The 22490-nt window shown below is 45.8% G+C and overlaps 1 protein-coding gene across 2 annotated transcripts in view; it reads left to right on the top strand.

The window, feature by feature from the left end:
* Positions 1–22490, top strand: part of DCX (doublecortin) — a 65837-nt gene that overhangs the window by 23923 nt on the left and 19424 nt on the right. For both annotated transcript variants that reach the window (XR_003250278.1, XM_026044536.1), the window contains exon 4: positions 18839–18941. Coding sequence is in view for 1 of the 2 variants with exons in the window: in XM_026044536.1 (XP_025900321.1) it covers positions 18839–18941 (103 nt within the window). In the remaining variant the exon portion in view is untranslated. The remainder of the gene's footprint in view (positions 1–18838; positions 18942–22490) is intronic.

The raw sequence follows: 22490 nt of genomic DNA, 5'->3' as shown, positions 1-22490 counted from the left end.
TGGTTACAGATGCTTATTTCCTAACAAGCTGCTTTCATTAGGCCTGTGGAAGTTCTGCAGACACTGAGGACCACCTTGGTCTGATGGTCCCTTGTGTTCAGTGTTTCCATGAAGATGGGAAAGGCCAGGAGGAAAAGATGCTTGCAGCTGGGTATTTTACATCATAACTGATGAGAGACACCTCATTGTGTCCAAGGGCTGCTCTTCAGACTCAGCAAGGCCCTGTTTGTACCTCTCACCCTGCCGCTTGTGAAGATGAGTGTGGGTGCAAGTTGGGCACCTGGGCATGCTGTAACTGAGCACCATTGCCCAGGGTTTGCAGGTGCTTTTCCTGTGCTTCCCAGTGGGGCGAATCCTAATCCGCTACGGATTAACTGCTACTGCAGAGCAGAGTGTGAGCAGCTTTGCAAGCACTGTGGTTAGCTGGCCAGTTGGAAGAAATCTGCCTGTATGTGGCCTGTTCTAAAAGCTAAAGCTTTTCCAAACCAGGCTTTTGTCTGAGTTGATTTTTCACTGCAGAAGTTTGTTACTCCCTGCCCTGGGCTCTTGTKGCAGCCCGAGTCCCTCTTGTCTGCTCTGTCTGCTCTGGTGTTACTAGATGCTTCAGTCAGGACTTGGATCTCACCAGTGCACGAATGAGGCTCTTCAACAGTCAGGCTTTATATCTGTTCCTTGCAGAGTTTGTTCTGCTAGTGCCACCCTTGGAGCATTTGCACCCCAAACGTCCCTGCGTTGACTCCTGCCTGCCCCCACACAAGGGCACCTGCACAAACGGAGCCTGGAGGGGTTGTCCCAGGCCAGCTGCCTGTGGAAAGTTTTGTTCCTTAAGTCTGAACACTTGTTTTGAATCACATCTGACTGTAGCGCACTTGRGAACTTGTGGCTTTTCCTTAGGATTGATATCACTCTCCCAGATAGGTCATGTGGAGCAAGGACTGGAAAATACACTTTCTGACAAGCTATAATTTAAGAGTCAGCGTGTCTGAGTAGCAAGAAATGCAGTTTGGAAGGAGGACTGCTGCCCAGTTATTTAAATTTTTCTGTCACTTAAAGCCCCAGGAGCAGCCAAGGTCACAGCTTCCCTGAGAGCTGGGGAGYTGAATGTTCTTATCCGTGGCGTGCAGGGCAGCGAGCTGCCTGTGACTGGCGCTGATCACAGGAGCTGTCCCCTTGTGCTGCCATCCTGGAGGAGCCCCGGAGAAACCCGGAGGGAAGGAAGCGAGGGTGGCAGCCCACTGTGTGTGTAGCTCCTTGCAAATACAGCCCTTGCTGAACTCTCCTGATGCTACTCTAGGTTTTTATCCCTCATTTTACCTCTGTCCTCAGCTTGGTGGATGGGAAGGTGATGCTGAACTCGCAGTGGAGAGCTGTGAAAGAATTACTTGCAGGCAGTGCCCGTGTAATCCTCCCTGAGCTGGTAGAGATGCTCTTTCAGGTAGTGCTGAAACAAATATCCAAATTCCCAAAGCACCATACGAGCAGATCTTGAATGTGCAAAAACCCATTAATGGGGCTGGCTGGGAGCTGCCTGGCTGTCGTGTCCYGGGTTGTGCTTGCAAGAGCTTGGTTAGAAAAATAGATCCCTCCWGACAACAGAACAGGTCCAAAGCACAAGCTGGAGATTCTGGAATGGCCTAGCCTTGGCTACTGCCTGCAGGGTGAGAGCAGGTAGCAATCCCAATAGCTCTGCTAAGAGCAGTGCAGATCTGATTTATGTTAGTTGGYAATCTGTTCTTAAAGCTACTTTTTAAACTAATGTAGTTCTTATTGCTTGTCCTTCTCCTTGCTAACGTGATTTCTTCTGTGCCTCACTTAGGTGCTGGCAGTTTAAAAATGTATTTGAAAGGGTCTTAGAGGATTTTGCCCATGGTACTGGTAATAGGAACATCATTCCAGCAGTCTCGCCAATTAACCTGTTTCCTCTTTYGGGGAAATCTGGTGTTTTATCCCCTCAGCCACCAGAGTACCACTTAGTGAAGCAATATTGCTACCCTCCCACTGCTGTGTCTGAGACAGCTCCAGACGCTCCACTTCACCACTCCAGCTCCAGTTCACTCCACCAGCTCCAGTTCACCACTTTGTTGTGGCAAAGGAAAAAAATCATTATGGAAAAAAAAATGGACCTTGCCTGACCCAGGCAGGTCCAAATAACTTGTAAGCTGCATCGTGTCTTTGCTCAGCGCTGGCTGCAGCTGAGCTGCTCTGGCTGTGGTGGATGAGCTACACTGAGACTAGTGCTCCRAAAAGTAGCATCTCCTGTTCACCCTGGAAGGGAATATTTCCTCCAAGATGCTTTCCTACTTATTTTGGTTTTATTCGGTGTTCGTGCTGCTTGCTAGTGTCTGTAGTGGACTGCTAGCCCTCCAAACAACTGCTCTTTGAAGCATTCCATGGTGCAAGACCTAGCCTTTTTCCCCTGCTAAATCAGCAGGATGCAGGAGAAGTAGCTCCAAAGATCCTGCTCTAGGCTCAGCAATGCTGGAATATTTACAGAGATGCAGCAAGCACATAAACGTAACCCAATTGTGTGTCTGTCTCTCTCCAGCATTTGTGCTCACGTTGTTAATGATGCAAGTGGTCCTTGGTAGCATATCCACCTAGTCTGGGTAAGCCAGAGCTTTTGCCCAGCTGATGCATCTGCAAGATTCAAAGGCTCATTTGCTTTGTTATGAGGCATATGCAAGGTTTGGCTTCTTGTTTCAGGCTTATCAAACAGACCAGTTGCATTCACTCGCTGCAGCTGATCTTGTGTCCACAGGGACTTGGATCAAGTCCTCAGTGCTTGTCCTGCCAGGGCTTTCTTCCCCAAGGAGCAGGGAAGCAAGTGGAGCCTTCTGCTTGGCTCCAGGTGTCTGCACCCATGCTGCTCCACAGATTATCATGGGATGAATCATAACAAAGATGCTTGGTCCTGGAAGCAGTGTAAAAATCTCAAAGAACCAGATATTTGTTGCTTTATCTCATTTAATATACCTGGGCAAGTTCTCTCTGCTGCTCCAGGACCCGTATAAGACTGGTAGAGCCTGACACCAGAGAAGTCAGGATTTGTCCTGTTGAGCACCAGGAATGCAACTAATATTTGCCCCATGCAGAGATGTTCTAATGACTCCTCTTGCTTTCTGCCTATCTATCTCCTCTGCTGAAAGAAGAGGGAAGATGGGYTTTTAAGTATGCCACTTGCTAGTCTGTATCCAGATGAATTTTTGTATCCATAGAAAAGGAAGAAATGGTAGTGGGGGTGTAGGTGTTAAAAAGAGTAATTTGCATTGAGTTAGTGTGTTTGCCTGGAGTAATAAAGTCAGAGGAAAGCAGTGGTGACTGAGCCAAGTCATTTTCTCCTGGGCTGCAGGAGGGAAGTCCCGAGTGTCTGGAAGGCGGCGGTGCGGGAGATGCTCCTGGTAATTGAACTGGCATATGGCAAAAGAAGTGTTAGGGTGAATCTGTCAAAATAAGGGGGGTGTCAAGTTGGGCGCAACTTCAGCAATCATAGGTGCCAAATGGAAGAATTTGAGTTCAAAGTTAAGAATTCCTGTGATTACTGCAGTTGTTATAGATTTTTTTTTTCAGATTGTTCCAACAGGCAGCCTAGAGTTATATTACCTTTAGTGAGAGAATAAAATGCMTTTTATAAATAACCCAAGTCAGGTAAGTGTTTGCTTGGCCAGCCAAAGAGCAAGCTGCCCAAAGCCCCTGCAGACCGGTTACCATCCGCAGTGGCGTCGCTGGAGGGATCGTGGGCTCGTTCGGAGCCGAGCACGTGTCCCAGAACGTGGAGCTTCTTTCCAGCCCTTGCTCCAGGGCTGGCGTCCATGGTGGGAGGCCCCAGGGACTCCTGGGGCCATCTGCTTGGGAGGACTGGGGCACCGAGCGTGGTTTGGAGCCAGTAGAGATGCCAGCGCGCAGAGGGAGGGACGAGTGAGATACGTGTGTGGCTTCCTAATGAGCTGGGTGAATCTGCCCTGAGGTGGGCTGGGAAGAGGATGTGTTTTGTACAGCTAGAAAGAAATGCACGTAAAATTTGTGTATTAAAGTTCTCTTAGGGAAAATAGGGTACAAAATCATATTTTGCATTTAAAAAAAAAAAAAAAGGAATTAAATAACTAACTCTGCAAGTTAACTATTTTTAATGGTTTTGATTCTTCCATGGAGCTTTTCTCAAATATTTTAAATCCTAACATGAGTTATAAAACCACTAGTGATTTCTGCAGACACTGGAGCATTTCCTGATTTGAACTAACTTGATAAAACAGCAAATAAAAGGGCTGCTTTAAACTCTGGTCCCTGAGGATCTGATGGTGAAACCATCTTATGCACTGTTCCTTCACAGTATTTTTAAATGTCTAACATACTTTCTTCCAAGACGTGAAATCATCTTTGTGTGCACGTGCTTAACTGTATAAAAAAATATACAAACACACACATACACAGATACTGCCTTGCACTTAGGCCTTCTAAAAACGTCCATATTTTCACATAGCTCTTCTAGCATTAGCTTGGGTTGTGGAAAGAGACAGCTCAACCATCCTACTATGGCTATATATATATATATACTTCTCCCCCCACCCCAAAATGCTGAAAAGTTAGGAAACTCTTCAGCTGATCAGTAACTTGCTGGAAATATTTTTTTCTGAAATGTTGGCAAGTTTTTTATTGTCTAATTTTTTGCAGCGTGATGCAGCATTGGGCATGGCCAGCCCATGGACCTGACTCATAAGGGAGAACAGCTCAGGAAAAGGCTAGTGGGGAACTCTGGTCTGTCTTTTGTCTGAACGTATTTTTCCTACTGTTTTACCAAATAATAATCTATGTTTGTGGATAAAATGAATCACATCCAGACAGGCTGCAGGTGCAAACAGAGGTTACAAGACCTGGTTTGTATGAGTGAAATGCAGAGTTTGGATGGTATCTCTGGAGATCCCGAATGGTTTAAGGTTGTAGGAATGTCTGGAGAGGAGCTGGGAAGTTGCAGTATGGAGTTGCTCTCATTGCAATTGAGACCATATGGGCTGTGAAACCCAAGCAGGGAGAACTAAACAGGAGCTGCACGTGRGAAGAGCGGGAGTGCGGAAGGATCCGTCCTGCTGGAGACGGGATTCTCGCCCAGGTCAGACACGCACAGGGCTCTGTGCAATCATGGCTTATTAGGCACCATTGCAGAAGTGAAATGCAGGAGGAATCAGTACAAAAAGTGCAATAAAATATGTATTAGCACAATGAAATATGTATTGGAATGAATGCTAACCGGGATAAGCGCGACTCTTGGCTGAAACAAATCTGGCAGCCTACAACTTGCACGGTCTGGATGACAGCAAAGCCGATGGCGTGTCAACCCAGCACACATGTTGAAGCACTTCGGTGCTGTCTCAGTGCACAAAATGTTACTTCTGTGTAGTAAGACTGAGTTTCAAAGGATGTTTTCACACCCTTGGAGTCCCCTGCCCTGGAGGAGAAGCCTGCTCTTAAAAGCCCATTCTGCCTGGCTTATGTCCCCTTCAGTTTTGCAGAGGGCATTAGAGATGCCTGGGGCGTAACTGGGCCAGTATCACAGGATGCTGCAAGACACTGCACGTTTCCCACATAGCTGCAGCACTGGGTCTCGCTGCTTGCGCTGGCCCTGCTGTGAGAGCTGCCAAAGTACCTGGTGCAGTGGGGCCAGGGTGATGGTTAGACCTCAACTGAACGGGGTTCCTGTGGGAGGGAAGCTCTGAAGGCTGCTTGTTTCTCAGTAACTGTAGTTCCGGCCATAAACGTGTTGCACTAGGTGCTATTCAGTCACATTTGTGTGAAGCATCGGGGAAGGTTCTCCAGGCCGATTAATCACTAATGAATTTGTAATCTGGCTTTGATCACTCATTCCTTTTGAATGCTGGTAGGTGGAGTTTACATGCTAAGATTTTCTGAATAATAAGCTGCCTCTTAGGAGCCTTTGCAATTAATTTTTCAAATTTGGATTTAATATGTATGCTGGGCTCTCATGGTTATTTTTCTCCTCGTGTAACACTGAGAAGAGGAGACAGGCAAATTGTACAGATCTATGGGCCTTCACATGCTCCTAATGAAGTGAAATGGAAAGCAACCTTGCCTTTGCTTTTGGAGAAAGCAGAAACAGATACATGGATGTATCTGCACTTGAGAAGACAGCAGGCATTAGCAAGAGGAGTTTGAGCAAACAGCTTTCCAAAGTGGCTGACATGGCAAGGTTCAGTCTCTAATCCTTCCATGCCATGGTTTACAGCACTGAAACCTTTTGCAGAGCCAGCAGCATCTGACATCGCGTATCCCGCAAGTAATTATGGTCAGCTTTGACACAGCAAAGTGCAAATCTCATTTCTGATGAGGCCTATGTGTCAGAAAGCCATCAGTGCAATAGCCAAAGGCTGTGTAAATTGTAATTAAAAGCCTTTAATTTAAATTAATCTTCATTACGAATATAATTTCGTCCACGCRCAAATTGCTTCAACATAATTGTCACAGTTGTAAATAACTAGTTATATTAACCAGCTTTTCTTCAGGGATAAACTGACTAAGAGATTATCAGCTGCATTAGAGTGAAGCAGACGGGTCTGTGCATCTCTATGGAGTGCGTGTGGGATTAGCCCGGCCCAGCCTCCTCGTCCCGTCCTGCTGTGCCAGGACGCRTCCCCCTCGGCTCTGACCTGCGGAAGCGCCAGGGAGGAAGCTCTCCTGGAAGAGCCGGAGCCGAAGATCCTGCAGACTGGATCAACTTGAGCCATCCAAAGGAGCAAAGTGGTTTGCTCTAGAGTAGCCCCAGCTTGATCCTTGCTCCTGCCTTGAAGGATGTGAGTTAATGGGAAAAGCCTGCCTTGTYGTCCTTGTTTTCTGAGCAGGGTACCTGTAACATCTGTATGGGCCTTGCTGTGCTGTGCCCCCAGAAACAGTGGATGTGAATGCTTGAAATGGATGTCCTACTACCACAGCTTAAAAGGAGGTGCTTTAAACTCTTGTGAGTGTTCTTCCCAAATAATCTGTGCTGTTACTGCAAATTGGCATAAATCTCACTCGTAATACCCGTAGCAGAGATTTGCACTGAATCCATTGCTAATCCTATAAACTGGTGGGTTTGGTAAAGTGGGTTGCTCTGGGCATTGCTAATTTTATTGTCATGCTTCCGTTTGCCATCATTCATTAACCTTGTAGTGGCAGGGTGGTCTGCTGAGCCAACGAGGAAGGAGAAATAGTCGTCTCATTAGTCACTGTAACCGTGAGTACCGAATGACAAAATGAATATAGAGTCTGGGGGACATTTGTATACAATGTGCTGAAAGGGGCAGGTTCTCACCAGCAGGTCCAAAATCCAGTCTAGCACAAGAAATCCTGCTGTGAATGGCATTTGGGAATGGTGCCTTCACCTGGTTTCCTCCTACAGCCCAGCACCAGTCTGCAGCGGTGCTGCTCCTTGCCCTACGTGCTGTGGGTCTCATTGCTAAGGGTTGCAGGAGATGACAAGGACTGGCCGAAATCTTCAGGCACATCCAGATAAGGCAGAAGGAGGGATATTGCTGGGGCCATCTGGGAAGGCTTCCCATATTCATGCTTTGTATTTAATTCAGTATTGGGTGTCTTAAGCAGGCTTAAGAAAAGAGAGGCTCAGCCCACAAGACACGACTTTCAGGGTCTCCACTTAAATCCTGAAGAGAAGAAAAAATTCCTAGTCTTTCCTGAACAGACTTATCTGCCAATTACTGGCATAACATTTAAGTTTAAGTAGCCAGGATAGCACCCTAAATTAACCTTTCTTTGTGTAATGTTTAATTGCTTGATCACCTGGTATTTCTTAATAATCGTGTCCTTRAAGAGTCTGTCTCTGCTTCTAGAGGAAGAGGTTTGGGTGCAGGATAGTGTCTCTGGCCTGACTGAGCCAGACCCAAAGCTTGRCCTATGGCTGCTGGGCTTGAGCAGCTCGCCCGGGAAACTGGGGAAAATGGGCACGCTTCAGTAAAACTATTTTTATGTAAATGCAATACTTAGATAATGCTATATAAGTGAAATGCAGAAGAGAACGATAATACTATTTCTTATTTAAGGCTATTTTTTTCAAAGCAGCCAGAGCTATTTTGTCTTTTATCCCAGAAAGATGCTTTCCAACAAATGTGCTACGAGTGATGTGGAGAACGTAGTCTCTAGAGGAACGTAACAAAATATTTAGCTTAGTCTGCAAAGGAAAAGCAGTGTCAATTTTGAAAATTACTTCAGCATGTTTGAGTTCGAGGCAGCACAGCAAAAGCAAAATGCTTGTTAAATCATTCTAGTGTGCTAATATCATGGTAGATTTGATGTTGCAAGCATTGACTGCACCAGCATGTTAATTGTCAGGGTGCAAGGGGTTTTTTTAAGGGATGTTCATGTGTTGCCTTATTTGGTTGCAGATGCTTTTAGTGACTCTTGATACAGAAGAAAAATAAGGGTAAAAAAAGGGCAGTCGATTTAGTGCCATGTGGAGCAGCACTGTATTCCCTATGGGAATATATATTCTGGCCTGAACACTATTTCTTCAGAGAAGATRATGAAAATAGAGCTAATGTGTTGGAGGAGAGCGCAGTGAACCGGTCCTGTTGCTATTCCCTCTCCCTGCGGATTCCCGCTGTGCTAGGCGTGGATCCRCACTGCGTTTGGGGAGCATTTTGGGGAGGGGATCTTAACAAAGCCCAGCCCGGGGGGTCTGTTTGTGATAGCGCAGGGTGAAGGGCAGTGTAGCAAGGGGGGAGTGCAAACAGGCTTCATGGGAGAGGCTGATAGTGCTGGATTAGCTGTCAGAAACGATCTGAGATGAAAGGGGAAAGGAGCAAAGGGAAGCTATAGAGCATCTGAGGAAAAAAAAAATCAAAGTTTTAGAAGTGCTGTCGCTGTATTAATCAAGCCAGATTGATGCTTTGTGTAATTGCTTTGACTGCAGTAGGTTCGTACCAAGAGGCTAATGCAAATTTGGTCCTTGTGTTTACATTTCTTTTCGTAACCCTAACTTCGGTGTTTTTGCAGCACCTATGTGGGGGCGCAAGTGTGAGCAGCTTATCCACAGCAAGGCCTGCTGCCTCCCTGGCCTCCCTGACAAATTAAAAAAGTGAACCTCTCTCTGTCTTTTAATTGCTATTAAGATATCAGCTTGCTGGATCTAGCAAACATCCTTCTATTTGAGCAATGGGTTACTTAGCATCCTTTTATTTGGCTTGTAGGTATGCCTTGCAATCTGATCTCCACTGTTGCAGCAAGAATTCAGAACTGRTACTTTAACCTTGACTTAACCTCGCTTGCTGGGTGCATACGTGAGATGAAAAAACTGCCTTAAAATCTGCAAGGAACAGGCAATACCATATTTTGTTGGAGTGATAGGGGATGCTGGAAAAAAAMCAGTATAATAACTACAGATGGAAGGGCAAAGACTATTGCAAGGTGCGATGTGTYTCATTACTGGCTCAGGGCGAGACCCCGCTGCAGTCGCTGCTCGTGGCGGTGGCACCAGGAAGCCCCGCGTGGGCAGATGCTCGTGGTCTTCACACCAGCAGAAAGGAGCCATTTATCACGGAGACGACACAGTCAATCTAGCAGGTGAGGGATAGGGAAGAGACGGAGTGAATGATGTGTGAAGAGCGGATGAATTCATGCCTCAAAGGAGAAGAGGGAGAGGGCATCTAGATGGATTTGTATGGTTTAAGAAAGAAAAATGGTATCCAATTATCCCAGAGAGGGAGGCACAAAGGAAATGGAAGTGTGGGTAGCCACGTGCAGCCACGGACGTGCGAGCTCCACCAGGCCCCCCTGCAYCTGCAGAAGTGGCACTTGCCATTTCAGAGAAGTTGCAATGGAAGTGAATATAGTTCTGCTGCAAACTCTCTGGCTGTGTCCTRTCCCTCTTATTGTATATCTCTTGAGAGAATGTGTTGGCAATTAGCAGTTTGTTTTTAATTGTTTCAGTAGCCTAAACCTCATTTTATGAGAAATACTGATCAAATATAAAGGTTTTTACAAGTTTCAGAAAAAGAGAAATTAAACATATCATTTTCCTGCCCTTCCCCTTCCTCTGTCACATAATACTTTGTATTTCAAAAAGAAATGTAATATAGAGGAAAAGAGTGTTTTATCAGATGACTCTTCTGCTGCTCCTCTAGAGCAGCAGAAGAGAATATAATATCTCTTGATGTGCTATACATTTATTATAAGGACATAATTTGATACCCCCAAATCAGTGTGGACCCTTTAATATCCCTCCCTAGTGTTGTCTGGTTGGGGCGAGAAAGCTGCAACCTTCTGCCTTTAGGAATCCCCTTGTTAAATCAGCTGCGTCTCGGGATCGTCTCCAAATGAAATTTGCCGGCTACGCAGCGGCGGGGAGACGTGACAGGATTATAAAGCAGGGCCATTTTTCACCRCAGAAATGCTTGAACTCCCTCCAGACAATTATGCAGCCTGCCATTTTACACATCATCTATTTCAGGCCTCCTGCATCAATTATTCCATTAGCATTACTGCATACTAAGCTGGGGCTTGTCACTGGCTCCTGGTGACATGGGCACGATAGCCCGTATTTCAAATAAAGGAAAGGCCCTTTCCTTTGAGAGGCTTTGGGACGTTCAGTTCAGCAGCATCGCTGCACGCACCGCACAGTGTTTTTATCTCGCAGCCTGTTTAACGCTGGTAATTTCTACCCCAACATGGTTTAACTCAGGGCGTAGTGCTACACTTTCAGTTCAACTGTCGGCTGAACTGAAGACCTGTTTTTAATTAGAAAAAAAATAGCTCTATTCAAAGATTAACAGAAATTAGGGTGAAAACAAAATTGTTCCAATAGTGAGGGCATATGCATTTATTGTAAATTGAGGAAATCTCCCAAAACAGAAAGAATATGTTCAGAATTATAATTAAAGAAGTAATTTTAACTTCCTTGGAGAACAGCTTGATGGCAATTCTTACTTTCTTTTAGGTTTAATTTTTGCATCTGCAGCGATTTAGTTTTAGTTAATTCCCGTTAATCTCCAGAATTAACAGTGTAATAAAGATCCTTGCAAGTGCTGAAATTTAAGCAGTCCAAATGCCTTTAGGAGCCTTTTYGGAGTATTTAGCAAATGCTTAGATGCCAGGAGTGAGGTGAAAGGGAGGGCTACTTAATGAGACAGGACCAGTTGCTTTCTCTGATCCCTTGCAAGGATGAGGCTGACTTGGTCTGGAGGCTGTTGGAGGAAGGGGCTGTCAGATCTGGAGATGCGTGTTAGGAAGGATGACTTGAAGGTTGAGTGTGTCTTACTTGTGTCTTTTCTCGTTAAYGGTGATTGAAGCTAAAATGCTAATATTTTTCTGGTATCTGTTTTGGTGAGAAAGCATTTCACATTCTTCAAGGTATTTAACAAAACAAAGAGGCCTCATAAAATAGGACTCCGGGGGCATGTCCAAGAGTTATTTAATAGAAGAGGTATCTTCAGGCATGATAAAAATAGCAGAAAGATTTGAAAGTCTATGTAGTTTGAAACCCGGAGCCTGAATAAAGCAAGCTGCAAGCAACCCAGCCCAGGCTGCAATTCGGGAACTAAGCTGAATTGACAGGATAGTCCTGTCTGGTCAGAAAAAGGCTTTTGATTCAGACTGAGACGCTGGGTGCATCCCCCCTGGAAAAGCCATGTGTTGATTCACTGCTGTAATGCCCGCTGTGCGGCCCAGCCCTGGGGAGGCTCTGCCTGGAGGCTCCTCGGGCTGCCCCCGCTGCGTCCCCGGGCGTGTTTGGGGAGGATGATGCTGGTGTCACCCAGGCATGCTGCAGTGTGGAGCAACCATGGCTCTTAGGTGCCTCAGTGGGTGATAAAACTGAGCTGCTTACCAAACCCGCTCATGTTTCATGTAATTTCTTAGGTCACTTTGGGTGATTATCAGAGAATTTTCTCTCCTGTGACTACTTAGACTGCATTGCTGAGGGCTGTAGGAGCAGGTCGTGCTTCTCTGCCCACCTGCGGGGTGCTCTCCAGGTGGGCACATCTCTGCTCACCTGCTGCCCTTGGGGGTGCTCTCCTTGGCTCCCATGGCCACGTGCTGGTGGGTGGCTGGCCAGAACCCGTGACTCCCAGGAGCTGGGGGCTGATGGCCACGAAGGACAAATGCTCGAAGAAATGGGCTGCCTCCCCTGGGAGGTCCCTCTGTGGCCACTGTCACTGTAGTGCTGGGGACAAGTTGTCTGGCCTGAAGTCCATAACCAGGTGGTGCAAAAAGAGCTGGTTAATGTCCCTGGGGAGCAGGGCAAGGAGGGAAGGGTTTCTTAGGGGAAACAAGGACAGCTGTGGGGCTAAGCAAGGATCAGCTCTCGTCTCCTGCAGACTCCTGGAGCTTGCTTCTAAGTCGCAAATGCTGGGCATAGCTTTGTCCRTGCTGGCAGCCTCCTGGTAATGCTCTTTCCGTGCTCACTGAGGGCGGAGGCGGCTGCTTGCAGGCCCGYGGCCAGCGGCACCGTTTCCGTGGCTTTTCTGACCGGGGTGAGGAACTACCTACGGATGCCTTTCCATCCCAGTCAGCAGTGCAGGCATGGCTAAAGGAAAAACTGTGCAAAGCTCTGCAAGAGCTGCCCTCATTTATGAAGATATGGGCAGCGGGATCAGCAAGAGCTCCCGGTTTAGGAGCTTGTTGCTGGAAATCCCATTAACAGCAAATTTCAGCCCACTGGTGTTTTGGGCTGACTGTAGGAGGTTGTAGGCTCCTTGTATCCCCACTTTCCAGGCTGCGGTTCCTTGCGGTGTGACTTGCTGTTGCCCACGGAGTTGTGCTGCTTCCAAAGCCTCCGACGGTCTTTTGTGATCCAGAGCAACTGCTGCTTCTTGGGAATGATGAAGTGGGATGCAAAGGAAGGATGGGGTGGCAGTTCTCTGGACTCCTGTTGCTCCCTGCTTTTTGGCAATTTGTGCTGTAAATCTTTCCTTTCCTGGTCTTATGTGGTCACCTAGGATGTGTGGCTTTCTGTCTGCAGAAAGGGCGTTGCTGCCTGTGTAGCTCATGGCCCTGGGCTGTGCCACACATTTGTCCTCCGCATAATACCCGTGTGAATGTGTGAACAAGCCTTTCTTCTGGGTAAAAAGAATCAGCAGCCTGAATATCTGAATATCTGCATCCTCCATGTGAATGAGGAGCGGGGATAACAAACTAACCTTTCTTCCAGGGGCTAATTGGATTTCACACAGTTTGGAAGCGCCAGTTATTCACCAGATATATTAAATTCAGGTTTAACATTCTTACTGCACATGTTGCTATTGTCTCTTTCCCCCTATTTTTTATTCTTTCAAACCAATCCTTTGCCAAATAAATAGGCAACTTGTGCTGCAGCCCTTTCAAGAGCACATTTCTTCATGTGTGAAGTCTCACAAGCTCCTGTAAATACACATGCATGAATATTTCTTATTGTATTTGGATAAGCATCCCAGAACTAGTCCAAATAATGCATGTTGGTCGGGAGCTGGTGTCCTCGCTCTGCTTGAGCTGCGCTGTAACAAAATAGTCCAAGTGGATAAAAAGCACCTGTAATCAACCTAATGTACTGTTCAGCCTACAGCCTAATTAAGAGGATCTGGGTTTTGCATCAATTAAAAAATGTAAAGTTGAAGAAATGATGAAAAGCAGTGTGAAATTTCCCTATTACATCACAGAAAACACGAGTCATGGCAACTTGGCCAGAATTTTCTCTTCTTCTTTACCCTTGTGCCGCTCTCGGGTGGGAGGGACAGCAGGCCCTGCTCTCCCGGGCTCCGCGTGTGTTGGGAGCTGSGGCAGAGCCGAGGCTGGAGTCGCTCCCGGCAGTGCTGGGGGTTCAGCGAGCGGCTTCCCGAGCACCCTGCAACTGCAGGTGGGTCCTCGGCAGGGCCGGGCACGCGGGAGCGCCCCAGTTCACTGGCTTGTCTGCGACCCCGAGTTTGTGGTTCATCTTTCTGTTGCTCATCTATTTTAGGCCATATTTTTTCCTAAGAGCAGTTCAGTAATTCTGTTTCTGTGAATTGCAAATGTGTAATCTCTTGAGTGGGTGTGTATAAACTTAAAAAAAAAAAAAAAAACAAATCTAAACATCTTTTCTTTTTAAGTGCAGGAAAGCAGAATCTAATRCAGCTTAAATCAGTGTCTGCTCTGGGCTTGCAGTCATGTCTTTAGACTGCTATAAAAAGCCCTGTATTAAGTGCTATGTATTCCAGTATCTGCATCTTTATTTTCCATTACATCTCCTTAACCCTTTAAGTCTTCTGAAATCTTCTTTCTGGAGACATGTGGTGAAGAGCTTGTGAGAGAAGAGAAAGTAATTTCTGTAAAGTCCACTGGGTGTATTCATTAGTTCCTGCTACTCCTTCTGACACATGAACTGGCTCTGGACAAGTCTCTGTGTTTTGTTTTTGTATCCTGCTTTATTGATTGCAAACACACAACTCATTAATTGTAAAGCAAAGCTGCCTTCATGATCTAAGACTTGGTCTTTTCAGATCTGAGATAATCCAAACAGCAGCATTATGCTTTGCAGTAAAGGTACCAGTGTATGAAGAAGTACATTAGATTTCTGGCTTGATTTAGACCAGAATCTGAACAGAATTTAGTTTGAGTTTCATCTCAGTTGAAACTTCAGTGTTCACTTACATCTTATTATGGCTCTTGAGCTCCAACTCCTTTTTTTTGGTGCTTGGATGCTGAGAGAGAATGGATATTTGCAGGCCTCTAAAATACATTAGTTATCTTCAGCTGACAGGTGATCTGGCATGCTGAATTGTATAGCATTTTTCAGAGGAACTTAAAGAATATAAGTAAGTGGATGGACTTTGTTTGCCGCATATAAATTGTCTTCCATGGTCTCTACAGACTTAAAGGAAATTATTTTTGAAGTTTTCTTTCTTGATCTGAACTTAGGAAGCTTCCAAACTGTGACACTGAAGAAGAGAGCAAAGAGAGCTCTCTTCTCCCTGACTATAGCCACCAGACCTGCAGAAATGCAGGCATCAATAGGGCCTGCCGTTGTGCTTGAATCTTCTTCTATTTTGTCTTCTAAAACCTTGAGTGGGAGAGAAAAGCTATCAAATTCATCATGACCAATGGAGGCATAATCAGAGGAAGAAGCCTGGCGCTGGCTCTAACTTTCCCTACAGCGAATGAACAATTCATTGAATGAAGCTGCTGGTTCAAGATGAAAGCTCCCAACATGGAAGAAATTCAGCCTGTTGATCCCGTTGTGATCTTACTGCAAATCTCCTTAGTCGGCTCTCTGCTTGCATCTTAGGCAGAGGTCTTTGCATGCAAGGAAGAGATGGAAAGTCTGGGAGCAGGATTATGCACATAAATCACTCTTCAGAAGAATTCCTGCACCAGCATCTTGTCCTGCAGCCCCATCTGACCCCACCAGCTATGAAGAGGAGCCTCTGATAAAGCCATTTCACAAAGATGGTGAGGAAGGCAGCTCGGTTAACCTGTCCGATGACCCACTCCTCTTCAGAGAGGTGCCCCACGCTCCTTTTGGCCAACGGTGCCCCATGCGTGTTATTAAAGGCAGCAGGAGGGGCTGGTTAATCCCTGCACCTCTTTAAAGCCCAGCAAGGTTTTGCTCTGGTAGGTGACTCAGACTTCTAAATGAAACTGCATTGTTTGATCTGGAGGAGAATGGCTTGTAATTTCTAGTTCCTTTAGTTATTTCTAGTTCCTTTTAGTTATTTGTCACTGAATTACTATTTTTAAATACTGCTGCAGCCTGCTGGAGGGTGGTAGAAATAGCCGGTTATTCACAGCTCTGTGGGTAGGTCCTGCGTGCCCGCCGCAGAGCAGTGCCTGTCGTGTCACAGACATTGCAGCTGCCATCCAGAGGGACGTTGAAGCGAGCTCCATTTTGTCCCAAGGCTGAAAACTGCTGACGTGGTCATAGCAGCCCTGCCTGCAGAYGAGTGCGGCGGCTCCGCGGCTCTCGAGGGCCACGGCTCTGCTCTCTGCAATTCAAACCACCTAGGCAGGCACTAGTGGAGCGTCACCACAGAGCTCCCGCTTGGAAATCCTGGCGCCGTTGCCCTTTTCCAGCACAAGCAGAGCAGGATTTCAGCTAAGGAGAAAACGCACTGTGTTTAACAAAGGTGTAAGAAACTGCAAACGCTCTTGTGCTCCCTAAAATCTGTTAATCTCTACAGTCTTCTATTCCCTCTATAATTTCTATTATAAAGCTAAAAGAATCAAACCTCAACACAAAGAAGAAAATCCATGAAAACTATTAGCAGTAATTGCTTTGCAAGAGATAAGTGTGTGCCTTGTCCGCTCTGTGCAGCGCGATGGCACGGCTTCCTTCGCTGGAGTTGATTATGCTACAGGAAACAGATTGTAAACCTTTCCCACAATATGATCCTTTTAAAGTCAATATTGCCTCTTTAATCCTGAATTTCAAATTAAGTATGATGCTTTTTTAAACAAAGACCTACACATTTATCTTGGAAACCAATACTATTTATCCTATTTACTATAGCTTTCCTTTTATATACACAAGTTTAATTTGTCATTGCAGTGAAAAAAGTTTGGAAATTAAAAAACATGGAAGGGCAAAGTCTAACTAATTGGTCGTTTTTYAGTGTTGTTGCTACTGACAGGGTTGGTGTTTTTACTTGCTACCACCCGAGCAAACTGGGATTGATGTAGAGCTGCAGCCCTTAAGGCACATGTTTTACTAAGAAAGTTTATTCCAGCAGCTTCATATTGACAGTGATACATATGGGACACCTTGCAGGGGCTTACAGTAATAATCCAGGCAACCAGAGCAAGGATTTGTGATGGCTAAACAAGAGTGAGATAGGAAATACCACCTACCCGGTGACCAGAGGCAAGGGAGCTAGGTTAGAGCTGCCTAACACGCGATGCATTTCCTGAGCTTCACTGTTTGATGGAAGGAGAGGGCTTTGGGTAGCTTTGCTTTATCTTCAGGCCTTTAAGAGTGGTAATTGCAGCAGAAAAGACAAGGTAAGATGTAAAGCCAGTACCAAAGTTACCATTTCCTGAGTAACAGTGGCACAAGCTCAGTTTGCCACTGGCTGTCAGTACTCGTTCAGGCAGCTGATCGTAATTCTAAAATGTGCACAATATCTTCCAATGTGAGGGAGCAAGAATGCAGCGAAGTGAGCTGCGTGTATCTCTGCTTGACATGTAATCAGGTTTCTGTCCTTGGGCACGCTTGTAGTTTTCCACCACATTTGGACCTTTGAATTATTTCTGAAGATTTTGTTCGTTGCTCGTGGTGGTAATTCAAGGAGAAAATAATCATTTTGTATCACAATCTGGTTACAGTAAAAGCAGCTCTAGAACCTTTATGRTTTCATCTAAATGACTGTAAGCTTTTCAAACCCTAATGTTGGGATGTAGCTTTGTGCTAAATTAACTATCCTGAGCTTCCATATTGAAGTGTGAGAGAAGCAACCTGTGAGTCTTTTCCATGGGTAAATCCACTGCATAACATTTGGATGGGGATTGTGCATTGAGGCAAAGCCAGTTATTTACAGATAAATCAATGGTACCATCTTCAGGGAGGATCCTCATATCTTGCCCTGGTTTGAAATATCATCTTTTCTGTAGGAGAATACTTTATAGGTAACGTGTTAACTACRTTCAACCTAATTTTAGACAAATAGAAATTGGAGTCCATTGAAGGTTGCCAAGAAAATTCTATTTTTGATTGAAGCCAATTGGAGATTTCAGCTTGCTCCTTTTTGAAAGCTGTGCAGATGTGAAAAGCAGGCTTTTTGCTAAGGTTTGGCATTGTATCCAGCACTGGCACTCATAGACCCTGCTTTAATTATGCATTATATTAACCAGTGTGAAATTCTGAGCCTTATTAGGATAGCCAAAAGCCTTCTTTATTTTTGATTTATTAGAGCTTGAAATTAACTTTTCACAGTCCATCTCAGCCAGATCAGTAGATAGAGAAATTCAGCGCTGTCTGCAGTAAGTTTCCCACTGTTATTTCCAGTACCCTCCGCAGCCCTTGCAGATCAGTGTTTTATTTGTCAGGGTGCTCAGATGCTCCTCGAGAGCCCGTTGTGCCCCACACAGTGGGCAGAATGGGGGCTCTGACTGGCAGGAGAGCGAGAGCACCCAYCCACCACAGAGATGGTTCTCAGCTAGCGGGGATGATGGTGACGGAGTCACTGTGTCCCTTCCCAGCAGATTACAGCATTATAGGAAGACTGAAGGCAAAGGTACCAGCCTGATGCGTCCTTGTGTCCGAGGTCACTTGTGTTGTATGTTGCTTTCCTTCATCCCTTGCTCCACACCGCCCTGCAAGGCATCCTGGATCTGGAACTCCAGGTGCTGCAAAACATGATTTCAACCCATTCAGAGTGGCAAAATAGAGAGGTGAGGTGCTCAGAGAGATTAGCTATTGTGACCATGACTGCTGGGTATCTCAGACAGCTTCCCCCACCCCAATACCTTTTGATGGTCCTTACAGGCCTTGTAGGTACTAAGTTCCTCATTAACTTGGGCAGTGGTGTCACCACCTGGCCAAACAATGCGGTGTGGTGGCCACCTCACTTCGTATTTTAAAAGTCTACCAGGAATGCCTGAGTCATTCATTAGGATGGCTAACRTAGCTCGTCAGCTCCTGAATGGCCCAGAAAGGCCAGACCTCGTGGGATTTTGCAGGGTGGCTGGGATTTTTGTCTTCCTTTTTTTAATTATACTATTATGGTTGACTTGCCAATGAGCGTTGTGTGTTGCGTAACAGGCTGATAGGAAAAAGGACTGAATTAGCCTGGGATGGGGCAACAGAGAAGCAGTACCCTTATGCTTAAATTAACACTGAGCCTCATCAGAATGTTGCCAATTAAAAATAAAATAAATGTCTTTGCTCTCTCTGTAGGTGACCTGTCTCCATGATTTCTTTGGGGATGATGATGTGTTTATCGCCTGTGGTCCAGAAAAATTCCGCTATGCACAGGATGACTTTTCTCTGGATGAAAGTGGTAACATCAAACGCTGCTCTGCAGTCCTTGTTTTTATTTGATTTCCTTTCAATTGCTTGTATTTGGGTAATAATAATACTACATGCTTTTTTGTTTTCTTTTAAGTACAAAGTATAATTAGTAAAAATGATTAGTATGTGGAATACAACATCCTTTTGGCATATTGGAACAGCTAGCAAATATAATCTGGCAAACACTGACAGATGTAGGCTGAGTTGAAATAGCTGGAATTTTACAATATTACCACCATTCTGACATCTATTAAAAAATTAGTAGTGTGTATCCTGTCAGTTTTATCCAATTGTACTCAGTTGGATATATTCTTAAGAACTAAACAGCAAGAAAATAATCTCTGTTTTTCTGATCAAGAAATCACACACAGTTCATCACTCTTATTCTTATGCATGTAAATGAACATTAAAAAATGGGAGCAAGCATAGTGAAAGGGGAAAATCTCTCCACTACTTCCTTCTGCTGACTGGAAAAGGAAAAAGCGGCAAGGGGTTATAGTTCCCACTTTAGATGGGACAGCACTAGGGTTTGTCCACATTACAACTGCAACCACAGGTCTATGATAATGCAAGTCTCTGATCAGTTAAACCATGAAATCTTGGATTTCAGAGAACATTCAGAGCTAGTTTGTGGGATTTGCCACCTCCCCGACCTGGYGACTGTCTCTTGCCGGCAGCGCTGCTGTGCGCTGGTGCCTGGGAATTCACCCTGTCTGTTTAAACTAGTAGAACATGGGGTCTCCAAACATTCAAACCCCTATTTCCCAAAGCTCTAGGAATTTTGTGTAAGGAGTAAGACTCGCATGCTTTCTCATGCTACAAACTGACTCAGTATTGAAGACCGAACAGGTCTTTTAGAATCATAGAATCATAGAATGCCGAAGGTTGGAAGGGACCTCAGAGGTCATCGAGTCCAACCCCCCTGCTCACRCAGGGTCACCTAGAGCACGTGGCACAGGGCTGCATCCAAGCGGGTTTTAAAGATCTCCAAAGAAGGAGACTCCACAACCTCTCTGGGCAGCCTGTTCCAGTGCTTTGTCACCCKCACAGTGAAGAAATGCTTCCTTAAGTTCCTGTGGAACTTCCGATGCTTCAGTTTGAAGCCATTTCCTCTAGTCCTATCCCTGCCCACCACTGAAAAGAGGCYGCCCCCCTCCTCCTCACTGCCTCCCTTGAGGTATTTATACACRCTGATCAGGTCCCCCCTCAGCCTCCTCTTCTCCAGGCTGAACAGACCCAGCTCTCTCAGCCTTTGCTCRTAGGGCAGATGTTCCAGGCCTCTGATCATCCTGGTAGCCCTTTTATTGGATAGCAGGAAGCCAAGTGGCCTCTAACCACCATCCCTGCATTTTTACGACTCGTTTGCAAGCCTGATTTGATTTGCTGCTGGTACTTCTGACTTGCACACTCCAGAGGAACCTGTTTGGTGGTCTTTAGTATTTCACAGAAAGTTTCCAAGGTTCAGCCAAAACGCTGCAGACAGAGAATGCCGCCCATGTCAGGCTGGGCAGGCACTCTGTAACCTGAGCTTTGTGTTTTATTTTAACACTCCACAGTTGAGTCAGCTCCAGGGAGAGTTTCACACTGTAAAACAGTTTGGATGCAATCCTAGCAGCCCAGCTTGATGGGAAGCCCAGCTCTCTGCCTACTCTGCTGCTTACTACTCATTTTTCTGGCTTGGATTTCTCTAACAAAAAGAAGCCAAAGCTGCTGCTGGGCAGGCCCTGAGCACCTGCACCTTGTGATGCTGTTCTGGGGAGAAGTGAGGGGCCTGCACCCCTCAAGAAGCAGATACAGGGCTTTCAGACAGCAGCACTTTCCCACTGTGTCCCTGTCATCCCTGAGTCAGCTGCTGCCAGCACAACCTTGAGTCCTGATGTCTTGCAGGTGATTGTCACTTATGGGAAGCTCCTCCACCACGGCTGCTTTTCTTGCCTGTTCGGATGACATGCGCTCGGATCATCAGTTCTCCTGTTCAATCTGGCAGGACGTCAGGGTGCAGGGAGAGGAATAGCATGAGAGGATTATGTCGCCTTTTCCCCCTCACTGCCCAGCACAGTTCCCACCTGATGTTCCCTGTCACTGAGCACCTTCCTGCTGCTGCTGCTGCATCTCGTTTGTACCCTCTGCTTCCAGGGTGAGCACGCTGAGGTGCCACATGCAGAGCCACTCCAGGACACATCAGCACTGCTGTCTGTGCAGGCAGCATCTGAATAAGCTCTTGACAGGAGGCAAAATCAAGTATATCCACTGTTTATATCAATAATTTAAAGTTTTCAAAATCCATTTTGTACCATGTAGAAGGTGATGGAATAAAATGGTTATAGCTTAAGTATCCCTATGCAATATCCTTGGAGCRTAGAACATCCTTTATAGTCTTGCACTGTGTGACCAACAGCAAACTCTCACAGCCCATCTGCAAGAAAAAGAGACAGACTCTTGACTGCTTGAGAACAAGGAAGGCCTGGGGAAAGATTTAGAGTGATTACGTTTGCATAGATATTCTGATATATAAACAAATAACACACACATTTAGGTCAGACAACTTGCTTTCGGTTGACCAATTATTTATCCACTATGTGCTGCCTTATTTCATTGCCAGTATAGAATCCTGTCAAGGGGATTCTCAGGCAAAAGCCGCACAGGCGGCACTGAACTCGCCCGTGACACGTAGTCTGTGTGTTGGACACCTAACTCAGGGCTGGGGTAAAGACCCATTCCTCACATCCAGCGGGAGGACGGGCTGTAAGAGCTAAGGTGAGACTGGTCAGCGTTTGACACAGAGAAAATCTTTCTATTGCCTTCCCCTTGACTAAGTTCAGGGGTGGAAAAGTGCTTTTACTCTTAGCTCTGGATGTAAATAAACTCCAGTTTTGATGGTCTGACAAGCCTGAAATCCTGGGAAACACAGGGTTTGTTAGGATTTCAGTTCCCTTCTACAGGATACTGTAGATGGTGTTGACATTTTCCCCTCTTCCTAGTCTATTTATTTTTGAATGAAACRTTGTTGGGACTCATGTCTTTAAGTACATAAATCTACTAGATATTTGTATACAAACCTTTCCAAAAGGGCTGAGTGCCCAGGATAGAGGATATAATTTGGAAAACTATTTTGTCGTCTTTGTGCATCTGAAATGCTGCAGCTTGGTGGAACTACAGAAAGGTTCGGGTTGGGTGAAAGCCACCTGGCCTGGGTGGCCAAGCACCCCTAAGCAAGGACCCTAAGTGGTGAGATTTGGCTTCCTGCACCTCTGTGAATTGAACTCATCCCTGCTATTAAGTCTTTAGGAGTGGGATAGACATTTTATCACATTTTATACTCGCAGCAAATTGTGGGGTTTTTTGCCTCATTTTTGCCTCATTTGGTTCTAACCATTTGCATGCTACCCACTAGTTGTTGGAACCCCCAGGGAATGGAAATGGCAGAAAATCCCCCTAGGATAGAGGTATAGGGAAGGGCAGTGCTGGGGAGCCAGCCTGGTCTTGACCTGTCCTGTCCTGGAGCTTTYCCTGGAGACAGAAAGGCCTGAGCTGCTTC

Source organism: Nothoprocta perdicaria, unplaced genomic scaffold (genome assembly GCF_003342845.1).
Source record: "Nothoprocta perdicaria isolate Ctin4 unplaced genomic scaffold, notPer1 scaffold_370, whole genome shotgun sequence".
Lineage (NCBI taxonomy): Eukaryota > Metazoa > Chordata > Aves > Tinamiformes > Tinamidae > Nothoprocta > Nothoprocta perdicaria.
Note: the sequence above shows the minus strand (reverse complement) of the source record. Positions and strands in the feature narration are given on the sequence as shown.